The sequence below is a fragment of the Crotalus tigris genome, unplaced genomic scaffold (genome assembly GCF_016545835.1).
Source record: "Crotalus tigris isolate CLP2741 ecotype Arizona unplaced genomic scaffold, ASM1654583v1 scf7180000017794.702064, whole genome shotgun sequence".
In the NCBI taxonomy this organism is placed as follows: Eukaryota; Metazoa; Chordata; class Lepidosauria; order Squamata; family Viperidae; genus Crotalus; species Crotalus tigris.
The window spans coordinates 219,055-239,615 of record NW_024096641.1 but is presented as its reverse complement, the minus strand read 5'-3'; the positions used below and the strand labels follow the sequence as shown (position 1 = coordinate 239,615).

Below are 20,561 nucleotides of genomic sequence, written 5' to 3'. Positions count from 1 at the left end.
ACCAATGGGAAAAAAATTTTAACCAGCTGGAAATCACCTGCTGTATAACTATGGATAATGTTAACTTCATCATCTATGAAATCACTGAAGATACAAAATCCACCAGAACTCCCATGAAGTCATGGTGATTGGCGGGTGGGATGCAGTTTTGCCTCTTAAGAGATCTTGGTTCTTCCTCAGTCCCAATGCTTTCATTTCAGATTTATCTCATGTTAACAAACATGTACAAAGGAAAGGATAAAAGAGCCAATTAACATATCATGGCTTCATTTTGTTAGAATATTTAAATCTGTATATTTGACCATTTTTGCCAAATGCAGCAGAATTATTCTGATGTACAGTTAGTCAGTTTTGTAATATTCTGAAATATTCTAATCAATGTTTACTCTTACAGGGTGGAGCTGTGGCAGGAAGTATTGCTTGTATTCTTGATCTAAATAATGGGAAGGTTAGTGTTTTTGATATTGAAAATATGGTTACTTTGAAGCAATACTTTCTATTTAAGAAAGTCAAAATATGCATTTGCTATGTATTCTTTTGTTCAGAAAGCCTTGCTGAATACCGCAGTTAATCAACTGGCCACAGGATGTCACAAAGCTGAAAACAAAAAGAATATTCTAAAAGCAATTCATCTTTCTCCAGGTGATACTTATATTTAAATCTAGAGCTAATAATTCTTACTCTTAAATTTGAACCTAATTCCAGAATATATACTGCTCAAAAAAATAAAGGGAACACATCCTATAGGATTTCTTATAGGATGTGTTCCCTTTATTTTTTTGAGCAGTATATTTTAACAAGTGATTGACAGATTTAAGACAAAAAGGAAAAGTTACATACTAATTTATTTCTTTATTGATTATATTTATATTCATATTTTCTCTAGCAGCTCATGACAGCAGATATGGTATATGTTTTCCAGTTTTATTCTCACAATAATCCTGTGCAGCATGTTGCATTATGAGATAATGACTGCCAGAAGTCACCTAGTGCACTTTGTGACTGAATGAGATCATTTGCCTGGATTTCTCCAGTCCTAGTTCAGCAGTCTAAGCACTAAGGACCTAAACAATAATAAGCATCTAAGAACAGAGTTTTTTTATAAGACTCAGGCCTTCAAGGTGTAGTGATTTGTTAATTGTCGACTTTAAGTTTTATGGTTTGTGTACACCCACTTGTTTAATTATTCAACAGTTTGGTGATGTAATTTGAAAATGACATCTTCCTTGTATTTGTATCTTTTCAGATGATCCTACAGCTTGGGCAGTACTCTTGGCTGCTTGCCATGCAGAAAACACAACTGTTCATCTGCATAATAAACAACCTAAGCAGACACATCTGGAAAAAATGATTGTCAGTGCAATTTCAGCTAAGAGTAAGGCTGCTTTTGTTCTTAAAGACAACTGTTCTTGCTGCTGTTTTTAACTGAAACGATCATTAATGAAAATATTGATATACTGAGTTGCAGTATAGATAGATAGAAAAAAATGTTTTTTAAGGATGATTATAGAAATTGTGCAAAACCTAGAGACTGTAGATGTGTAAGTCTCTTAAACAACCATGACAAACATTGTGGGAAAAGAAGCTGTATAATTTGGTTGACATGCCAGAGAATGTCTGGCAGTAGTCAGAAGGTTGACATCCGTCCATTGTATATTAAGGACCTGTCTAGTCTCAGGTTTTTTGACTAGTGAGGAAGTTTATCTGACTTAGGGCCTTCTAGCTCTCACGTGAGGTGGGTGCCAACTTACAGTTACAATGCTGCAGCATCTCACAGTCCCATGATCATCATTTGTGACCTCCTTTCCCAGCTTCCTACAAGTTGCGTGGAGAAGCTGGCAGAAGTTTGTAAATAGCAATCACACGATGTTGCACTTATCAATGGCATAAAATTCACATTAAGTGAAGTGCTGGAATTTACATCACTAAGTGGCGTCACATTTTATGACTGCATTGCTTAGTGACAGAAATTCTAATCCCAATTACCATTGCTAACCAAAACCTGTACTTTCCTTTATTCAAAAATCTTGCAAATACAAAACTCCCATAACAGTGGTGGCGAACCTATGGCACAAGTACCAGAGGCGATACTCAGAGCCCTCTCTGTGGGCAGGCGCGCTGTCACCCCAGCCCCACCTCCCCCCACAGCCCCCTCACCAGCAGCCTCCCCAGAGGAGAGTTGACCCCTGGCGCAGCCTGCACAGAGCAGGGCAGATAAGCACATGGCAGCCGGCAGCAGGGACAAGACTGCGCCCTCGTGCCCCATCGCATGCAGATGATACTGTTGGGCACGGGCGGAGGGCGTGACCGCCATGGTGCTGCAGGGCCGCCTGGGCGATCTGCAGCAGGCCATGGAGGTGGTGGGTGGCTCTGCGGGTGGGCAGGGGTGGTGGAAGGGGCGGAGCAGGTGGGCGGAGCAGGGGTGGGGTGGTTTTGGGGCACTTGGTCTCTAAAGGTTCGCCATCACTGTCCTATAACAAATGGCATTCTAACTAGACCCTTTCCATAGGTCACAAAAATTTTTATCTAACAGTGAAAGAAACAGATTAGTTACATAGTGAAAATGTACGAGTTTAATTCATCCAGTGGTGATCCATCTTTCCTGATGATCAAGTATGTCAGTGGCTCATGTAACAAATTAAATGCCTACATCCTGTCAATTATTTTGGGAAATAATAAGTTTACTGTTACAAATTAGAAATTTTGCTCCCTTATAGTACTATCATAAAGGCAGATTTTAATTTCTTCCCACTATTGATTGTAGCAGCAAAATGCTTGAATCCAAAGGTTCCTGGAGAGTTGGAATCTGAGGAGTAGAAGATAGTGTAAAGCAGGGGATCACAACTATTAACTTTCCTAAGCCAAAATCTTCTCTCACCATGCTAAACGTTTTACAGTTTGAAATATAGTTATATATTTTTAAAATGTGGATTGCTTTAATATCAAAACAATTATTCTTACTGATATCAGAATAGTATACTTTTTGTTATAAAGAGTTGGGATTAATACATGGGATATTATGAAATAATGAACCTCATATGCTTTGTAGCTAAAGAAAAAGATCTTCCAGCTTCCAGAGCTCAAGAAATCGAAGAGTGGTCTCTTTTCCAAGCTATTACTGGCTTAAATGAGGCAGGTAGAACTTCAGAAGCTGAGGCTCTCTGCGAAAAGGTATGATTAATGTTAAGATGACTTGTGCTATGATTGTTCAATTTTAGGTAAGGTTACTTAAAAAGCCTGATCCAGAGGGTTAAAAATTACTGCAGATATTGTCCATATCTTCAGAATATCTCAGTGAAACCATATGAAAAGAAATGGTAAATATGCAGCAGTGTCAGTATTGGTTTTGCTTACAGTGGAAAGGCTGAGATTCATTTTAGACTTGTTTGTAAATATTGAAATATTTCGCCTTTAGTTTATTATTGTTCTGCATTCTTGCCTCTTCTCACTAGCTCATTTGGTTCCTTATGGGATTATTGTAAATTAAAGCGTAGGTGACACGTTTAATGAGATGCAATTGCTTCTAATACATTTTATTATATGAGGGTGAAGATTTGTTCTCCAAGCTTGAGGGTTGGTTTCCGAACGTTTCATTACCAGGCTAAGTGACATCTTCAGCAGTGTTTAGTGTCTATTGCAAACATTTTATTATATTTATAATATGTTCGATATGTTACCCAAGTTCTTTTGGTGGATTACAAGTACTTCAAAGCATGAACACAATTTTAAAAATACCTAAACAAAGCTGACAGCATAAATAAATAGCACAAAAAATGAAAAAATACAATTTAAAAAAAATCAGAAGTTAATTTAAGAATGCAATTATTCATGCATCAATTGCCAGTAAAACTTGTTTGAAGTTATAGCTTCACTACATGAAACACGGAACCAACATAGCTGCTCAATCAAAACGTGCTGGGAATCTTATTTTAAGCATTATGAAAATATTTTGATTTCACCAAATCAAAGTATAGAATCAATGGTTTATCTCCCCTCTTTTTGCTCACTGATAACTGAAATAGCTGGATTCCTTGACTTATTGAAATTGTGTTGCTAGAATAACAGTTCTGCTTTTGTGTGAAGTGGTTTTAATTATTTTCTATGGAACTAAAATCATTTTTTGCCTCTAGGGATTAAAAGAATTTCCTGAGCAGCCAATGTGGTACCTTCTCTTAAGACAAGTTCAATGCAAACCACTTTTGCAGTCTCGCAAAGAGCTTCCTGATGCCATCTTGGAAGAGCTCCGAAAGGCAGTTCTCTCCAACTCCACATTGATTACAGGTTGGCATGTAAGTTTGTCTACATTTATCCATGATTGGGTCTCTGTATTATATTTCACAGTATGGGGACTTCTTCTTCTAGTACTATGAATATGTAGTCTTTCTGCCCTGTCTCGAAAGCCTGCTGAAAACTGGAAAGTAATACATTGTGTGGACAGAGTAGACTTTAGAGATACCATCTCAGACTATAGCATATACACCATGCTGTCAGTTTGGTTGAACATCCTTACATTTGAATCCAAACCAGTGAGGTCAAATTAGGAATTGCAAGATTGTAGATAAGCACGGTTTTCAACATAGATTTTTTTTCAGCAGGCATGTCTACCCATGGGTTTATGTTGGGAATGTATTTCTCTGAGCATTGCAGTCAAGTGTTATAATCAAAAGCTGCTGGTCTGCGCATTTTGCCAGTGTAACAAATTTTAAAATCTAGCTGCTTAGTTGCCCTGTTGCTTTTAGCATCAAGACACTAAAGTCAATAGAGGTTGCCATAAATACTGTCAATAATTCTTAATCTTGCATCAGCACATTGGTAGTTGGTGGCTTCTCCAGATGATTTTTAGAATCCAAGTAGTCTTTGCATAGTTGTCTTTAATGCCATTCTTCTGCACTTAAATGTACTTGATGTTTTGCCCAGAAAATAGGGCTCTTTCATTACTGGAAGCAAAAAATGTTTTGACATCATGTCCAAGAAATAAAAGAACAAAGAATAAGCTAGGCAATGAATTGTTGTCTCAGTATTTCTGGATGATTAAATTAGTGTTTATTTTCTAAAACTAATTTTATTAAGAATTATATTAAGCAGATAAAACTAACAGAAACTTAATATAGGAATATTTTTATGTCTTTGTATATATAAAGACAAAGTGTGGAAAAAAGGAAACAAAAGAAATCATCCCCAAAAGAGAAAGTAGGAAAAAGAACATTTATCCTTCATCCCCAGCAAATATATTCAATATTAACATTATATTGTTATCTCTTAAATAACATCTTCATTTCATACCTCAGCCTATTTTCTAGAAATGCATCTCTACATTTTGAACTGTTATTGATCAACAAAGCTTTAGTAGAATTAACAAAAATATCCAATGATATAAGTATATAATCCCTCTTTCCATTTAGTATAAATCCCCTTTGTACCTCTCTTAATAATTAAACATTTCAAAATAATGACAATATCCCTAGTTGTGGGGGAGGGACTTGTGATGCTCTAATGAGGTGGAGAGCTATGCTGGCAGTAGTGTATTCTACCAGAAGGGCTACCTATGCCAGACACGTCTTTGAGGAAGAGCCAGACTAAGTGCATCCATCAACCCATTTAATATGTTGAAAAAAAAGGAAAAGAATCCTACACCAGATCAATTATTTCTTGGATCAACAAGAACTACAATAGATACTAGAGTTCCTGGGCACCTGGCGACATGGGCAATGGGACTCTGGAGCGGTGGCTGGGGAACCATGGCCTAGCCCTGTAGGATTACTCGAAGAACTATAACCAAAGAGAGAATAAAAGTTAACTGTATTTGAAAATTGCACTATTTTGGCCTGCTAATTATAAATCAGAACCAGTAAGTGGAAATACTTAAAATGAATGTTTGAACAGTGGAAAATTATTTATCCAGACTCAAATACAAAATTATATTATAGAAACACTATCAAAGCCATCAATACTTGACTACATATGTACAATACATTGCTTGAATTATTAACCGGACACAAGTGGAACTGGACAGTTTGAACCAAAAAACAAGGAAGTTGATGACTGTTCACTATATGTTACATTCCCACCACGGAAGTGTCTTCAGATAACGCTGTCTCCCTTGGCTAGGAAATGGAAATGAGCACTGCCCCTAGAGTCGGACATGACTGGACAGGGGAAACATTTAAAAAACATTTTTTTAAAAATCTGCTCGGCAGAAATGGAGGCAGAGGTTCACTTCAAGTCAAACTATTGAAGAAGAAAAGCATGCATTGGCTGATTACATAAAAGGCAGCCAAGAACAAGAATTGATGCAAGTTAAAACTTGGAACTTACTGAATGTGCAGGAAACAAATAAGAGTATAGAAATAATTAATAAAAACAAGAATAGAATGTTGGGAAGGAACAGCATTACATGGTCAATTTCTACAAACTATCAGAGGAGAAAGTGGAACTGGAACATTAAAGAAAGAAACTGAAACTTGATTTTGGCTGCTCAAGAGCAAGCTAATCAAACTAATGCAATCAAGGCCAGAATTGAAAAAAATTCAGATGATTCAAACTGCAGCTTGTGCAAAGAAGCAAAAGAAAGAAAAGCGCTCACATACTCAGCTCATGCAAGAAAGTTACACAAACTGATCCTGAACAATGACATAACACAGTCACCAAAATAATTCACTGGAACATCTGTAAAAATTAACATGTGCCAGTAATGAACAATTGATGGGGACATAAAGTTGAAAACATAGTTGAAAATAAGCAGGTTAAAATATTCTGGGATTTCTGATTACAGACTGATAAAGTCTTGGCCCATAACAACAACAGATTTAACAGCGGTTGGAAAGAAGAAAGCGTAGATAATTGATGTGCCAATACTTGAGGACACTAGAATAAAAGACAGAGAATTGGAGAAGACCACAAAGTAAAATCGAAATCTAAAGATTATGGCATAAATTGGCTGTGGTGGTCCCAGTGGTTATTGGACGGCACTTAGAAAATATGCATATTGACAAAATTTTCATCTGCCTTTATAATGGATGGATGGGTCTGTACATATACTATGCTGTAACATTATGACATCCTAGGTTCTTGGGAAGAAGTTGATGAATATGAAGCCTACACTAGCTAAATAACTGGCAGCTGTGATTTCACATTTTTGTGTATATAATAATAAAAAATAAAATAACCGGGGGGGGACCAGAAAATAGACAAAGTAATAAAAAATGAAGAAGTTAAGGTGCTCTGGGATTTTACAATTGAAATAAGCATCTGCTATATACCGTGTTTCCCCCCAAATAAGACCTGGTCTTATTTATTTATTTATTTTCCTCCCAAAGAGGTACCAGGTCTTATTTATTGGGGGGGGTCTTTTCCACTCACCTCATGGCAGCGGCACCAACAGCCCTGCCCAGCCAACCCACTTCTGCGGCCAAAGGAGCAGCTTCATTCTGCAACTGAGAATGGAGCTCAGGCTTGCATTTCGCCGTCAAAGACCTTTCTGGAAGGCCTGTGCAGCTGAGAACCGAACTACGGATTGAATGCATAGCTCAGTTCTCAGCTGCACAGGCTTTCTGGAAAGGCCTCTGATTGAAATGCAGGCCCAAGCTCTATTCTCAGTTGCAGAATGAAGTTGCTCCTTCACTGCAGAAGAAGTGGGCCGGCGAGGCAAGTGTCAATCCATGGGAGGCCTGGCTGCAATGGCAAGCCCCACACCCCTACCCTAGCTTGATTTTTAGGCATGCGCCTTGCCCCAAAACTAGGGCTTATTTTGGGGGTAGGTCTTACTTTCAGGGAAACATGGTAATAATACCCACACACTTAACAATTGTCGACAAGAAAAAAAAAATACCTGAAGATAACAGAATAGAACAGCAAGAACTGGAGAAAATAACACAATACACTTGCAAATAGGTTATGTGACAGTTTTCAGGATTGCAGTGTTATATAGGCAGATAACTAATTGTGTTGTCACATTCTGGATCAACTTTATCCTCTGAATGGGCTTCAGGAACAACTCCAAGAGGTGATTAATGACTGTAGGTAGTATTTCCTGATCCAGAAATGGTTACAGTTGGCATACAAGATGGATTTGTGCAAGAGAAACAACTATAAACTTCTCTTCAAGCAAGAGCCATAATTCCAGGAGGATCCCCAATTTGTGCAGCACGTCTTTCTGGGATTACACAACTTTGTTTAGAAGACAAAAATTCCCTGAATCCTTGTGACCCTCAAATCAATAGCAACTAAGTCTTGCAAGGGTTGAGCTTGAATCTGTTTTCCTTCATGCAGATACACACAGTCTCTAGAGTATAAGTCATTAATAAATGCAATCAATGGTTTTTTAATACTGTACTGAGATCTGAATCTGACTGGAAGAGGTCCAGATAATCTACTTCCTCTAGAGTCCTCTGACATTGTAGGCCAGCCAGCTGTGTGGCAACCTTCACCAAAAAGTAGGTTGGAGATGGACTGGATATTATTCAACTCCATTTTTCTTTTTGAGGAGAGGCAAATCACTACTTCCTTAAATGCAGTTGCAACCACCTTTTCCCTCAAGGATATATTTACCACCATTTTGACTGACCCATGTGTCATTTCCAGGAGGCATTGGCCAACCAGGAAGAACACATTTATAGCTGTGATAACTCTGTTCGCTTCCTTGGAGCCAATAGGTTACACCAGACATGTCAAACTCGCGATGTCACGTGATGTGCAACGTATTGGGACGGTTTTGCCATTGCCAGCAATGGGGTGGGTGCAGCTTCTGCATGATGCATCCGGCCCGTGGGCCGGCAGTTTGACACCCCTGGATTACACAATACCTAAGTCAATTCAACTTCACAACTCAGAGGCAATCCAAGCTACTTTATCAAACAAATGCCTCAAATATTCTTCATAGCACATATAGTTGTCTGACCTACCCCTCCCTAAGAGGAATTGGAGCAATTTAAATATTTCAGAAAAGAAGAAAAATAGCTGTGTCTTGGTGTTCTTGCCACCAGGATGTAACCTTTGATAAGGGCCATGTTTGCTCTTCATCTTTCAACACTTGCTTCATCTCCCAAAGATGTCAGAAGACCAGGAGACTTTCTGGAATTTATGTGCAGAGAGAAATCATACAGCTATGATCTGACCTAGGGACATTACCAACTATTATTTCAAGTGGCAACTAAGGTTTCACTTGAAGTATGCATAAAGCACAAAGTTTCCCCAAATATCCTTTGAAATTCTGTAACTCCATCAGGTCCCAGAATTGACCAATCAAGAGAATTCTAATTCCCTGTTATGGCACTGGGAACAGAACTTCAGAGTATTCAAAAAGTTATCCATTTATTACAAGGAACAAAGGGTATTATCTCCCAACTCTAAATCATATTTTCACTATTTCAAGATCAAAACTAGATCCATTGCAATCGTCCTCCTGCCTCAGGAAACAAAGTGATGAATATCTTTTGTAAAATAATTAGTTGCAGCACTACATGACCTAAGGAGAAACAAAATAAAATTATAGTTGCTTTGATCCATGTTTTAAAAATAGAGGTTTGTAGAAAAATAGATATAAGATAAACATATAGCTGGGTTTGGTATAAACTTCATTTTCGTATAGTTTAAATTATGAAAATGTTAAGAAATTTGGTTGTGCCTAATAGAAGCATAGAAATACATAATTGAAAATTGAGCTATTCAGCACCATGGTCAGCTACTTTCAAGTCTTAATTTGATCAGGTTCCAGCTATCCCATTTAACCATCGTATTGGATATTCATTTGGAATGCAACGCAACAGTGATAACGTTTGAATGCTTATGGATGATAGTAACAAAAGCCAATATTGTGTTGTTTATGAGTGATATTTGTTTCCTGGGACAATGTGCCTGAATTTATTTGTCCCTTTTGGAAAGAGCCTACCAATGTTATCCTTACTCTGTCAGGAAAATTGATGTGGAAACTCCAGAGAGGATGATTAGTATATATTTGCGTAACTTCCTTTATCAACTATACCAGCTTGGGGAGGAAAAGTTATATTCATGATCTTTATTTTATTTTATTTTTTAGTCTCAGGCTTCATTGCAGGTTCATCTATATGCAATTTATGAATGTTATTGAAGTGTGTTTGTTTAAACCATTCAGGAGATCACTATATGAAATTCCAGATTGAGTTAAATATTTTTGAGTTTCTTTTATTTTAGTTTCAGACATTTTACTTTTTTGTTTTTAAAATAACCCTGGCTGTTTGCAATTTCACTTTTAACACGATTCTTAGAGTAATGTTTAAAAACTAGAAATTAAATATAAAGCATGCTTTTTAACAATGGACTTGATTCCTTTCCCCTCCCCCTCCCCAGTGGTTGGCACAAGTCTATCAGTCACAAGGAATGATGGTTGCTGCAGAAATGTGTTACCGAAAAAGTCTAAAATTGGCATCTCAGCAAGGCAATTTGAGTGGGAAACTCTCTAGTCTTCTAAGACTTGCTAAACTTGCCCTGGAAATCTGTATGGTAAGAGTCTAAATTGTTAAATAATAAAATTAATAAATTGCAGTAATGTGATACTAAAATTGTTTTTCTCAATTAACCATTATGGCAAGAATCAGAAAATATACACTCAAGATATTTTGTCTATGCAAATTGTATGATAAAGTAAATTGTACTATCAGGTTTCATCACAAATGTACTATGAAATAATAGTATTTGTCATCTATAAATAGCTCTTAGAGATTTATGCTTTTTTTAAAAAAAAGATATTCCACACTGTCATGATTGTGAATTTTAAAAATTTATAATTCTAGAAATTTAGTTGTTAACAGCATATACATACAGCTAAAATAACCAGTGATTTCTCTTTAATACTGGAAGTCAGGTCATTATTCTGTTAGTAGAATCAAGAATACTTTGTTAAAATAATTAATAGTGGGGAGTATAGTTTTACATGATGGGGGTCACTTATGAAAGGGGATACTGATTAGAGAATTTCAAAATAATATTCATGAATTAAGACCTCTTTTTGTCGATGTGGAGGGAACAGTTGCATAAAAAATAGATTTAAATAAATATTTGGTAACATTAGTAGCTTTGACTAATCCATTTGACCAAAAGAGCTAGAAAGCTACTTCATTATGTTGGAATTTGATGCTACTTTTTATACTAATTAAGAGATGAATGGAAAAGATGATATGTCACTATGAAACTGTTTGTAGCTCTTAATTGCTGTGAGACATAATGGTGTTAGATATAAGTAACTGGTTTTTAGTTTTTTGTTTGTTTGTTTAAAGGCTAATGTTTCAAATGATCACTGGCCATCTCTAGTTCAAGAAGCCACAACAGAAGCTATGAAAATTTCCTTCTGTCCGCTGGGTATTCTATTTCAAGCACTTATGCAGTATAATCGCAAAATGGGTTCACGGTGGGTATGGATTTGTGTATTACATGGCATTCATTTATAAATGCCGCTACATTTTTATTTACCCTAATTCAAAAATATCTAGATGGCATAAAATAGAAAACAGTTGAGGGTTGCTGTCATAAAGTATAAAATCATAATAAGATGCAGTAGAGAGTCTTGTTTGATGGAGACAAATTTCTAATGGTCAAGGTCTAAACTTGTTATTTCCCTGTGAGGACATGATTGTTGCAAATTGCTGTGAAAGTTTTATTGTCAGAGGCCATTTAAAACTGCAGAATAAATTGCCTGTTTGGGAGCTTTATAGGAAACTCAAACCAGTATTTCTGGCTGTTATACAGCAGCTTTGCTTGTATGGAAATATTCTTTGAACTAGGATCAAGAGTCTGATTGAGAGATAATGAAGACATTTTCTCACCTGTAAACAGTCCACATCTATCTAACAGGCTGTTTCTGCATCCTCTTAATGGGGCAGTTCAGTATTTTACTCTCTTTTAATAATGTGTTATATTTAGTTTTATATTGTAGAATATAACCTTTTTCTGCTCATTTGTATTGAGAGAAAATCATGCTTACTTTAAATATGAATTCATGTAAATATAAGTATATGTTTGAATATCTAAAATGCTGTAGATTTATATGGTACTTATTTTGCCATTTTCTCATTTCTTCTTATAACAATCAGTATTCTACTTTTTCTGTTTTCTTTGTAGAGAAACACGTCGTATGTTAGAGAGAGTGGTATATCAATCTGGATTTCCAGAAACTGTAGTATCAGTTGCCCGATGGTATCTCTTAAGACATTTATATGCCAAAAATGATTATGAATTAATAGATGTAAGAACCATTTCATATTTTATATATATATAACATATATATATAACATATATATATATATATATATATATATATATATATATATATATATATATATATATATAGGTCTTTGGTTGTTCGGGTTGTCTCCCGCGTAAAATTGGAAGTGTCTTGGCAACGTTTCGATGAAGTCACATTCGTCATCTTCAGGCTGGTGTTTTTAGCTTCTTGCTTTGAGCAGCAATTGCTGCTCAAAGCAAGAAGCTAAAAACACCAGCCTGAAGATGACGAATGTGACTTCGTCGAAACGTTGCCAAGACACTTCCAATTTTACGCGGGAGAAAACCCGAACAACCAAAGACCTATATATATATATATATATATATATATATATATATATATAAGTTTCTCAATGCTTTATTTAGGAGTTTAATATGTCCCAGTGTTATTTATTTAGGTGAATATATTAAATATACTGAATTTCATTTGCAAAAAAAAAAAAAAATTAACATTGCATTTACGGAATATTCTTCTCAGGAAACACCATTGAATTTGTGTTTAATAGCTTTAATTAAGGATTACAATTTTATATTTGTAGTAAACGTCTACATTTGATTTTGTTTTATCTTTTTTCAGTTCAGTTGGTTGTATTTATAAGTTGTTCCACTCATTTTAATCTTTTTAGAAGAAAGATAGTTAAAGAACTTTAAATATATACCGGTAGTTAAAGTATGTTAGGTAAAGAAATAATATTTGGAATATTGAAAGTAATGTGATATACCATAATGTATTCATGAATCAAAAGTGCTCATTAATCATATAGTTGATGAACAGTAACCATCAGGTTATTAAGAAAAAATAGAGAACATTGATTACAGTTGACAGTGATTTCAGCAATTAAAGAGTTTTCCTTAATATTGGATTGGGGTTTTTTTTATAAAAGTTTTATTAATTTTTAAAAATTAGTCTTTAGTGCTTAGTAAACATGTTGTCTGGGTTCAAATATTTAACATTAACTTCTTCAATATAAATCTGTTCAATACTACACAATTCAGTATTTTTCCCCTGATCCTCCTTTCTTCTCCATATTTTTTCCATTTTCCCCTCATTACACCATTACAATTTTTGGTGCTGTTAATGTATACAAAGTTAGATACTGTATAAGCATCTTCATCATACTTTACTAATATCATACAAATAACAATGATATCAATTTACAAATCAATAATGTCAATTCATTATTCAATATCCTGTTCTCTGTGCTCTTGTTAAGGTTTGATTTCCTATGAGTATTTGAAATATGTTTATCAGTTATGATTTTCTCAATATTAATTACATTTATATAGCTAAAAGTTTTATTCAAATCAACCTTCTTATCTTCATATTTCCCATATCAAAAAAAGAGAAAAAAATGCTATCTTAATTCTAAATCATATCTTTCATTATAAAAGTCTAATTATATCTAAGGGTCATCCGTTCTTTTAATCTTATTCAAACACGTATTTAAACATATGCTCCCTCTAAAACAGACATGTCAAACTTGTGACGTCATGTGACATTGTGCAACATATCAAGACAGTTTTGTCATTGCCGGCAATGGGGTGGGCGTGGCTTCCAGATGACACGTCCGGCCACCAGGCCGGCAGTTTGACACCCCTGCTCTAAAAGGTCAAATCTTCTATTTTTTTAAATCTGACTCTTTCTTTCTTTCTTTGCCAAGTCGCTTTCCAAGCCAGGGCAATTAGATTGCCCAGGAATTTTCTTTCTATTTTTGTAAACATTGCTTGGCGTGAGGAAGACAATTTAGGTAGGGTATTTTTGGGGGGAATTCTGCCCATTTATATTCCTTAAACAACTCCCAGTTCCTTTCTCCCTCCATTTCTCTTTTCATTCCCCCTCTCCCAAGTTGTGACATTTCCCTTAACAGCTCTATATTCCCTTTTTTAAAATCTTCCTTGCCATCAGATATATTTTGCAGACCTAAGGGGTAAAAGGTCTTTTGCATTTTTATTGTTATAGCTAAGTCTGCAGTATTTTGTTTGTATATAGTTGTTTATATTTCCCTTCTTTTATCTCTTCCATCTCTAAATTCATTTCCTCTCTTTCGTCTTCTGATTTCTGGATTATTTATTCATACTTTGTAGTCATTATCTGGGAACTTTCTAGTTGTAGATTTAATTTAGAGATTTGCTCGTTTATATTGTCTAAATTGCTTTTAGTCTCATTATGATTTCTTTTTATGTCCTTTTTGCATTCAACAATTGTTTAGTGAATTAGTTGTAGCACAGAATATATTTCTTTCTGAAAGGTGTTTGTTTTTTCTTGAGGCATCATTCCTTGAGATCCTTTACTGTCACCAGACTCAGTAAGAGTAGATCAAAATTTCCTCTAGTTTTCTGGTCTTTATATGTATCCTTTATAATCCAATACATTCCAAAGTATAGGTTCAGTTCTGAAAGCAATATTTTATAGTAATCCTTTGTCTCAAGTATCCAAAAATTGTCAGTCAGGCAAGGTTGTAATCCACAATGTTTGAAGAGTTCAAAATGTTCAACCTCTCTGAAAACAGCTCAAAGGTCTCTCCCAGCCAGGCTAGTCCAAGGTCAAATTTTTCTTTCTCTCCCACTAGCTGTTAAAGTTAAAAGTCCAAACTCAGTAGGTATTTATAATCCAAAAAGGTCAGAGTGATAAGTATGCCAAAATATTTTCCTTTATTGCTAACTGTTCTCCCAAGCTAGGAATCACCAAGCAACCAGGAAACAAATTATACTGCTATACACAAATCCACCACTAGGTGTCATTCAAAGTCCATTTTCCACTCTTAAAAACAAATGATTGATTTCTTATATTTCACCTCAATGGGTTTTTTTTTCAAAGAGAAAATCTTAACAGTTATCTCAGTTCTCAAATTTATCAAAGCTGTAGCTTTATGTTACTTCCATTTCAATATTGTATGTTTCTGTCCCCCATAAAATTAAAGTGCCACTTCTGTTACATTCTGAGGTTTTAGCTTCTTGGGAGCCTTTCCCAGGAAATTCAGTTGTAAAATACTAAAGAAAGGATCAATATTCTCATCCAGTTCCAAACATGTTGTTTACGATGTATTAAGTAGTGCTTTTTTCTTCTTTGGTTGTCAGCAGCTAATGGCCGGCCACAGGAATGTAGCTGGTCTTTCCCCTGCCGGTTTGGAGGGCTTTCCTTGGATTAAACAGAAAGACCGCCGTTTTTCCATAATCTATAAGGCACTCCTCCTCTTCCATCGCCTCTTCAGGGTGATTTTAGGCCCTTTTTAGAGCCCCCAGCAGGGCAAAATTGGGCATGGAAGGCAGAGCCCTGCCTTCCTGCATCCCATCTCACTGTGACGCAAACCGGAAGTCCCTTAATATTGGATTGCTTATTAATATGGCTGCCCATCCTGCCAATATAACTCTGAGTAGCTGACCACACATTAAAATGATTCTTTAAAAAAAAGAATAACAATAATGGAGGATTAACACCCACAATGGATACCAAAAGTAAACAATTGACAAAGGCCTTTCAATGAGACATCTGGCCTCTCAACCCCAAGGCCCTGGAGGTGAGCAGGTTTGGGGCGAATCTGACCTTTTGGAGGATGGTATTTGTGACAAAAAAGGTACTATTAGTTGAACTGCCCTTTTGTTCTTCTATTTTCCCCTAGTTCCTTTTTGTTCCTTCATATAATAAATGTAATCTGAAGTAGCAATGGTTGAAGTACTTGATCTGCTTTCAACAAAAAGGACAGTTACCACTGCTAAGTGCAAGGAGTCATTAGATTCCCCCACCCCCACCTTTTACATGTTCATACCAATTGTGACCTTTACTCTTGAACAGAGTATAGATGGGATGGGGACTTTGGCTATCTTGCCATAATCCTTGGAGGAATAAACTAAGAAAAATAAAAATAGAATAAAAATTAAAAATAGCATGGAGGATAGTACATTACTTATTTAACTTCCCTCACTAACCAGACATCAAACTGTTAAGTTGCAAAACTAGTGGTGTGCACAGGTTATGTTTTATTTCGAACCCAAAACAAACCATCTGGTTCTGGAAATTATGCTTTTGGATTAACTGTGTATGAAAATTCAAAATAGGTTTTGGTGTTTCTGGGTTTCAGCTGAAACAAAATTTAAGGAGATCTAATGATTTTGCAGGGCTAGCAGAACAATGCTAAGATACTTCCCTTTCCCTTTACTTCTGGGTGGCCATGTTTCCCCTCATCTCAGTGCTTCCCTTTGCTCCTCTGCTCCCACCCAAAACTACTGCTGCTAAAGCCCCAGTGCAACAGATCCTATAGGCCTTCCCATCTTCCTTATCTCTTGCCTCTCTCCAATTCCTCTTAGTTGCTGCTAATGTACCATATTTTCTGCCGTATAAGACAATTTTCTGAAGCATGTAAATCGGCTCCGAAGTCAGGGGTCGTCTTATATGCTGAGTCGTCTTACACGCTGGAAATTACAGTAGTTTCCGGCGTATAAGACAACTTTCTAGGCATGCAAATCACCGCCGAAGTCGGGAGTCGTCTTATACGCCAAGTCGTCCTATACACCAGAAAATACGGTATCTACTTTTGCACCTCTTGTTTATTACTTATTACAATGGTCTTTGCAATAAACTTCAGATTCCCAGCACAGCTTGCCCCATTGGTTTAGCACTTGCCTAGCACTTTTCCTGCCTCTCACAAGCTGCTGCTGCTGCCTACATGTGCCCTTAACAATGAAAATCCTCACTCTTTGGCCTGTTCTTCCTCCTCACCCTCACACTCTTCAGCCCCATTTCATTCTGTATACAATCCAAACATCTGAAAGATGTTTCACAGCAGGTACAGACCACCTTAAAGCAGCAGTCCCCTGCATGGAATGGTTTGGCTCAGAAGGTTTTGCAATCCCTATGTAGAACTAAGTGGCCTATTTAGCTTGTGATTGATTAGCAAGTAAGTGAACATCCTTAACTCTTATATTTTGAGATACTCACATTAATGCATAATTCTTTTTTTCTCCGCTTTCCGAATTCTGCAGGCTCTTACAGCAAATGCCAAAGCTAATGGAGATATTCGAGTTTTGGAATTAGACAAGAAACTCTCAGCAGCAGACTCCTAGCACAAACATTAGTGAGGAATCAGAATAACTTTGGAGGCTTTTGGAAACAACATCTTCATGACAAATACTTTGATTTTAAATCATAGTGCTTACAGTCCAATTTATATTAAAAGGAATCAGTTATTAAACTATCCAATTGAAGTTCTATTGAAGTATACCTAATCTGTGCTCCTACTGAGAAATTACAGTGAATACTAGTGACCTTGGAAAGCAGAAAGGTTTTGACCTCTGCTCTAGAAGTAAATGTGACAGGTTTCTGTCTTTAAAAAGGAGCCTGAATAATACATTCATGTGTTAAATAAACTTTGGACTATGTCTATCTTCATAGTCTGCTAAGACTTTGCTGTTTCTGTCCATGTCATTTTTTTTTTTTTACTATTTAGCAATGTATCTTTCTACAGCTTCTCAAACAAAATAAATAACCTTTAACTTGGTGATGAAGCAATAAAATCTGTTGAAATACTGCTTATATCTTATTCTGCGTGCAGAAATTTTTAATTCAGAACTGTATAATTTCAACCAAACATTATTTTCCTGGCTATATTTAATGTTATGTTTCATGGCTGTCTTTCACAGTACAGTTGAAGTAAACCTTTGATTTCAGAGAGATGATGGGCAGAGCCTGAGAAAAGTAGATTTTCAGTTTTGTTGTGTTACTCATTACTTTCATTAGAGTCCATTTTGGAAATAAATACTTTTAAATTAGATTCAAGGATAATATGAGGCCATAGTACTTGATGCTCCTTGTTCATCAAGTTCAAGATGTTTCAGAGTAGAATACTTAGAACACAGCATGAAATGGATGGCAAATATGAAGTAGGACATCCTTACAATAGAGCTAGATATTATTTCATTATTCTTTTTCTTAAATTGTTTTTGATGTACAAATGGTGGGCTATAATTTGGAGCCAAAGGATAGAGAGTTGTATTTTTCTTTCAATTTCAAGCCATTTCTGTGATTTAAAATTCTCTTGTTTTCCACTGCCGCCACCCCCTCCACCTCCACAATAAAATATACCAGAAAAGGAAGGGTTAAGAAATATTCCTTCCACATTAAATTCCACTTTAATTAAATTTATTATATTTACATGCTGTCTGACTCCCAACTACTCTGGGAAGGGCAGTATGCAAAATATGAGCCCCAATACTTTTTGACTGAATTGTTCATATTTAACCCCTCTTAAGAATTCTTCACACAAATGCATTAAACTCTTCTTTTTTCTTTTGTAATGTGGTTTTTATTGATAATGGCCATTAGTTTGTTTGTCATTAAAGTGAAATTATATTTGTTGTTATGTTAATCATTAGACAATTACAGTAAATCTACATTTCAGTAGAATGGACAGTTCCTTTGAAGAAACAGTTCTTAATTTTAGATATTCATATTCAGTACTGCCCTCACAAACATCAATTATGGAACCTACTTCTGACATAAAAGTTGACGAAATGATTCAGTCTGCATTTTATGAAAATATCAGAATTTTTACTGTTTATAAAACCATTTCCCCTATTTGCCTAGTTAGTCCCTGCTCCTTTTGAACTATGTGCTCCCTCCCTTTTTTTGGCTGTCGGATTTGAGAAGGTAAAAACTAATAAAGGACACCATCTGCTATTGTATTAGAATAATTCTATATTTTTTAAAATCAGTTTTTTTCCCTCCCTACATTAGAAAAGGATTTATAACGGGTCTTCAAACATAGCCCTTTTATGACTTGTGGACTTCAACTCCCAGAATTCCTCAGCCAGCATGCCTGGCTGAGGAATTCTGGGAGTTGAAGTCCACAAGTCATAAAAGAGTCAAGTTTGAAGACCCTTGGTTTATAAGATTACTGTTTATAAGAGTACTACTACAGTATCTAGCCTATAAACCTAAGATTCTTCATCAAGTTTCAGTGCTATACAGAAGCAAATATAATCCCCCAAAAATGTACATGAAGAGGAAAAATTAATTACCTTAGTGGTTTACAACTTGAGGATATTACTACTGGAACTGGTATGTTAAAGAATAGATTCCTTTCAGGTTATTGGCCCCAATTCTTCCTATTCACTCAAATAATTCCATCAAAACTGATGGAACCTCATAGTTGATGCTTTAGTATTTTTTCTTCAGAGAATGATTTGAAGTGTTGCAATGAAGTTTCTTTCAGGAAACAGAAATGTTACACAGCAACCTTTGCATTATTCAACCACCAGATTTCTATTTTATAGAAGACTGCAAAGCAAGTTCCATTTGAATTTGTAAGAACATTTTCTCCTCAAAAACTGATGATGACTTATAGGAATCTCATAGTTAGAAAATGTACTGTACATGAGAGTTGGTCAAGGAGAGGGTATGTTGCTTGTATCTTTTTTTCTAATTCCATACCTACCTTGACAAAAACTTGGCATTTTAAATGTCTTAACAAATTTAAGTGGCTTACATATCTATTCTTCAGAATATTTATGGGCGTATGGCTACATTTTTGCAAACTTAGCTTTTTCCTTCTTACAAATAAATAGCAGAATTAAAAACAAAATGAAAAACAATTTGGTAGGTAGAAAACTGCATGTAAAAGTTCTTATTTGAATTCGCAGAACAATTGAAATTATAAAAGTTCTTCATAACAGACAAATGTTTTAGGAAAAGTATTTGTCTTTTTATAGCTGATAACAAAATTACATGAGTGAGCTAGTAAGGTTGCTTTAGCTTTTTTGTAAAGGCAGAGGCTCCTAATTTGTAAACTTCAGGATATAATTGCAGATATTTGGTTGTAATGGTTTGTAAAAATAAATCAAGCAATGACTTACACAACTTACCATTAGTCCTTGCATTTTATTTTATTTTTCAAACATAAATGAAGTGTTAATATGTCTCTATTTTAACTTATGTCTGTTCACAACTATCACAGTGTTTTTTGTCCCAGATTTACAGGAAAACAAGTCTGATAATGTAGAAACAAGAAGTTAACTTTTTAAACTTTTTTAGTATTTTTCTTTGATGGAACAAATGTAAATGCTAAACAAAATGTATTAGTCTTTGAGTTCAGTGAGTTTTCGTCGTAGCTTTTTCATATCTTGTTTGAATTTCTCTTCTTCAAGTTTCAGCTTTGTTGTCTGTATATGTTTGAGTGCGTCAAGAGAATCACGGATAGATTGAAATCCTGGCAAATAAGGCATCTTTTAGTAAAGTTGACAAAATTATCATTAATATCAAATTTTGTGTTTATACAGCATTTCAAAATAATTTTAACTTGCTTCTTAGCTTAAGA

The 20,561-nt window shown here is 35.5% G+C and overlaps 2 protein-coding genes across 4 annotated transcripts in view; one reads left to right on the top strand and one right to left on the bottom strand.

Moving 5' to 3' along the window:
* The window catches only part of TTC37 (tetratricopeptide repeat domain 37), a 61,131-nt gene extending 43,342 nt beyond the window's left edge, over positions 1 to 17,789 (top strand). The window contains exons 33-41 of one of the 2 annotated variants that reach the window (XM_039342521.1): positions 395 to 448; positions 546 to 642; positions 1,247 to 1,375; positions 3,050 to 3,171; positions 4,131 to 4,289; positions 10,324 to 10,476; positions 11,250 to 11,380; positions 12,091 to 12,214; positions 17,233 to 17,789. In XM_039342521.1, coding sequence (XP_039198455.1) covers positions 395 to 448; positions 546 to 642; positions 1,247 to 1,375; positions 3,050 to 3,171; positions 4,131 to 4,289; positions 10,324 to 10,476; positions 11,250 to 11,380; positions 12,091 to 12,214; positions 17,233 to 17,313 — 1,050 coding nt within the window. In that variant the 3' untranslated portion in view covers positions 17,314 to 17,789. The remainder of the gene's footprint in view (positions 1 to 394; positions 449 to 545; positions 643 to 1,246; positions 1,376 to 3,049; positions 3,172 to 4,130; positions 4,290 to 10,323; positions 10,477 to 11,249; positions 11,381 to 12,090; positions 12,215 to 17,232) is intronic. The other variant, XM_039342522.1, reaches the window with a different exon arrangement.
* A 464-nt stretch (positions 17,790 to 18,253) lies between these two features.
* FAM81B (family with sequence similarity 81 member B) overlaps positions 18,254 to 20,561 on the bottom strand; it is a 36,186-nt gene continuing 33,878 nt past the window's right edge. For both annotated transcript variants that reach the window (XM_039342523.1, XM_039342524.1), the window contains one exon: positions 18,254 to 20,453. In XM_039342523.1, coding sequence (XP_039198457.1) covers positions 20,323 to 20,453 — 131 coding nt within the window. In that variant the 3' untranslated portion in view covers positions 18,254 to 20,322. The remainder of the gene's footprint in view (positions 20,454 to 20,561) is intronic.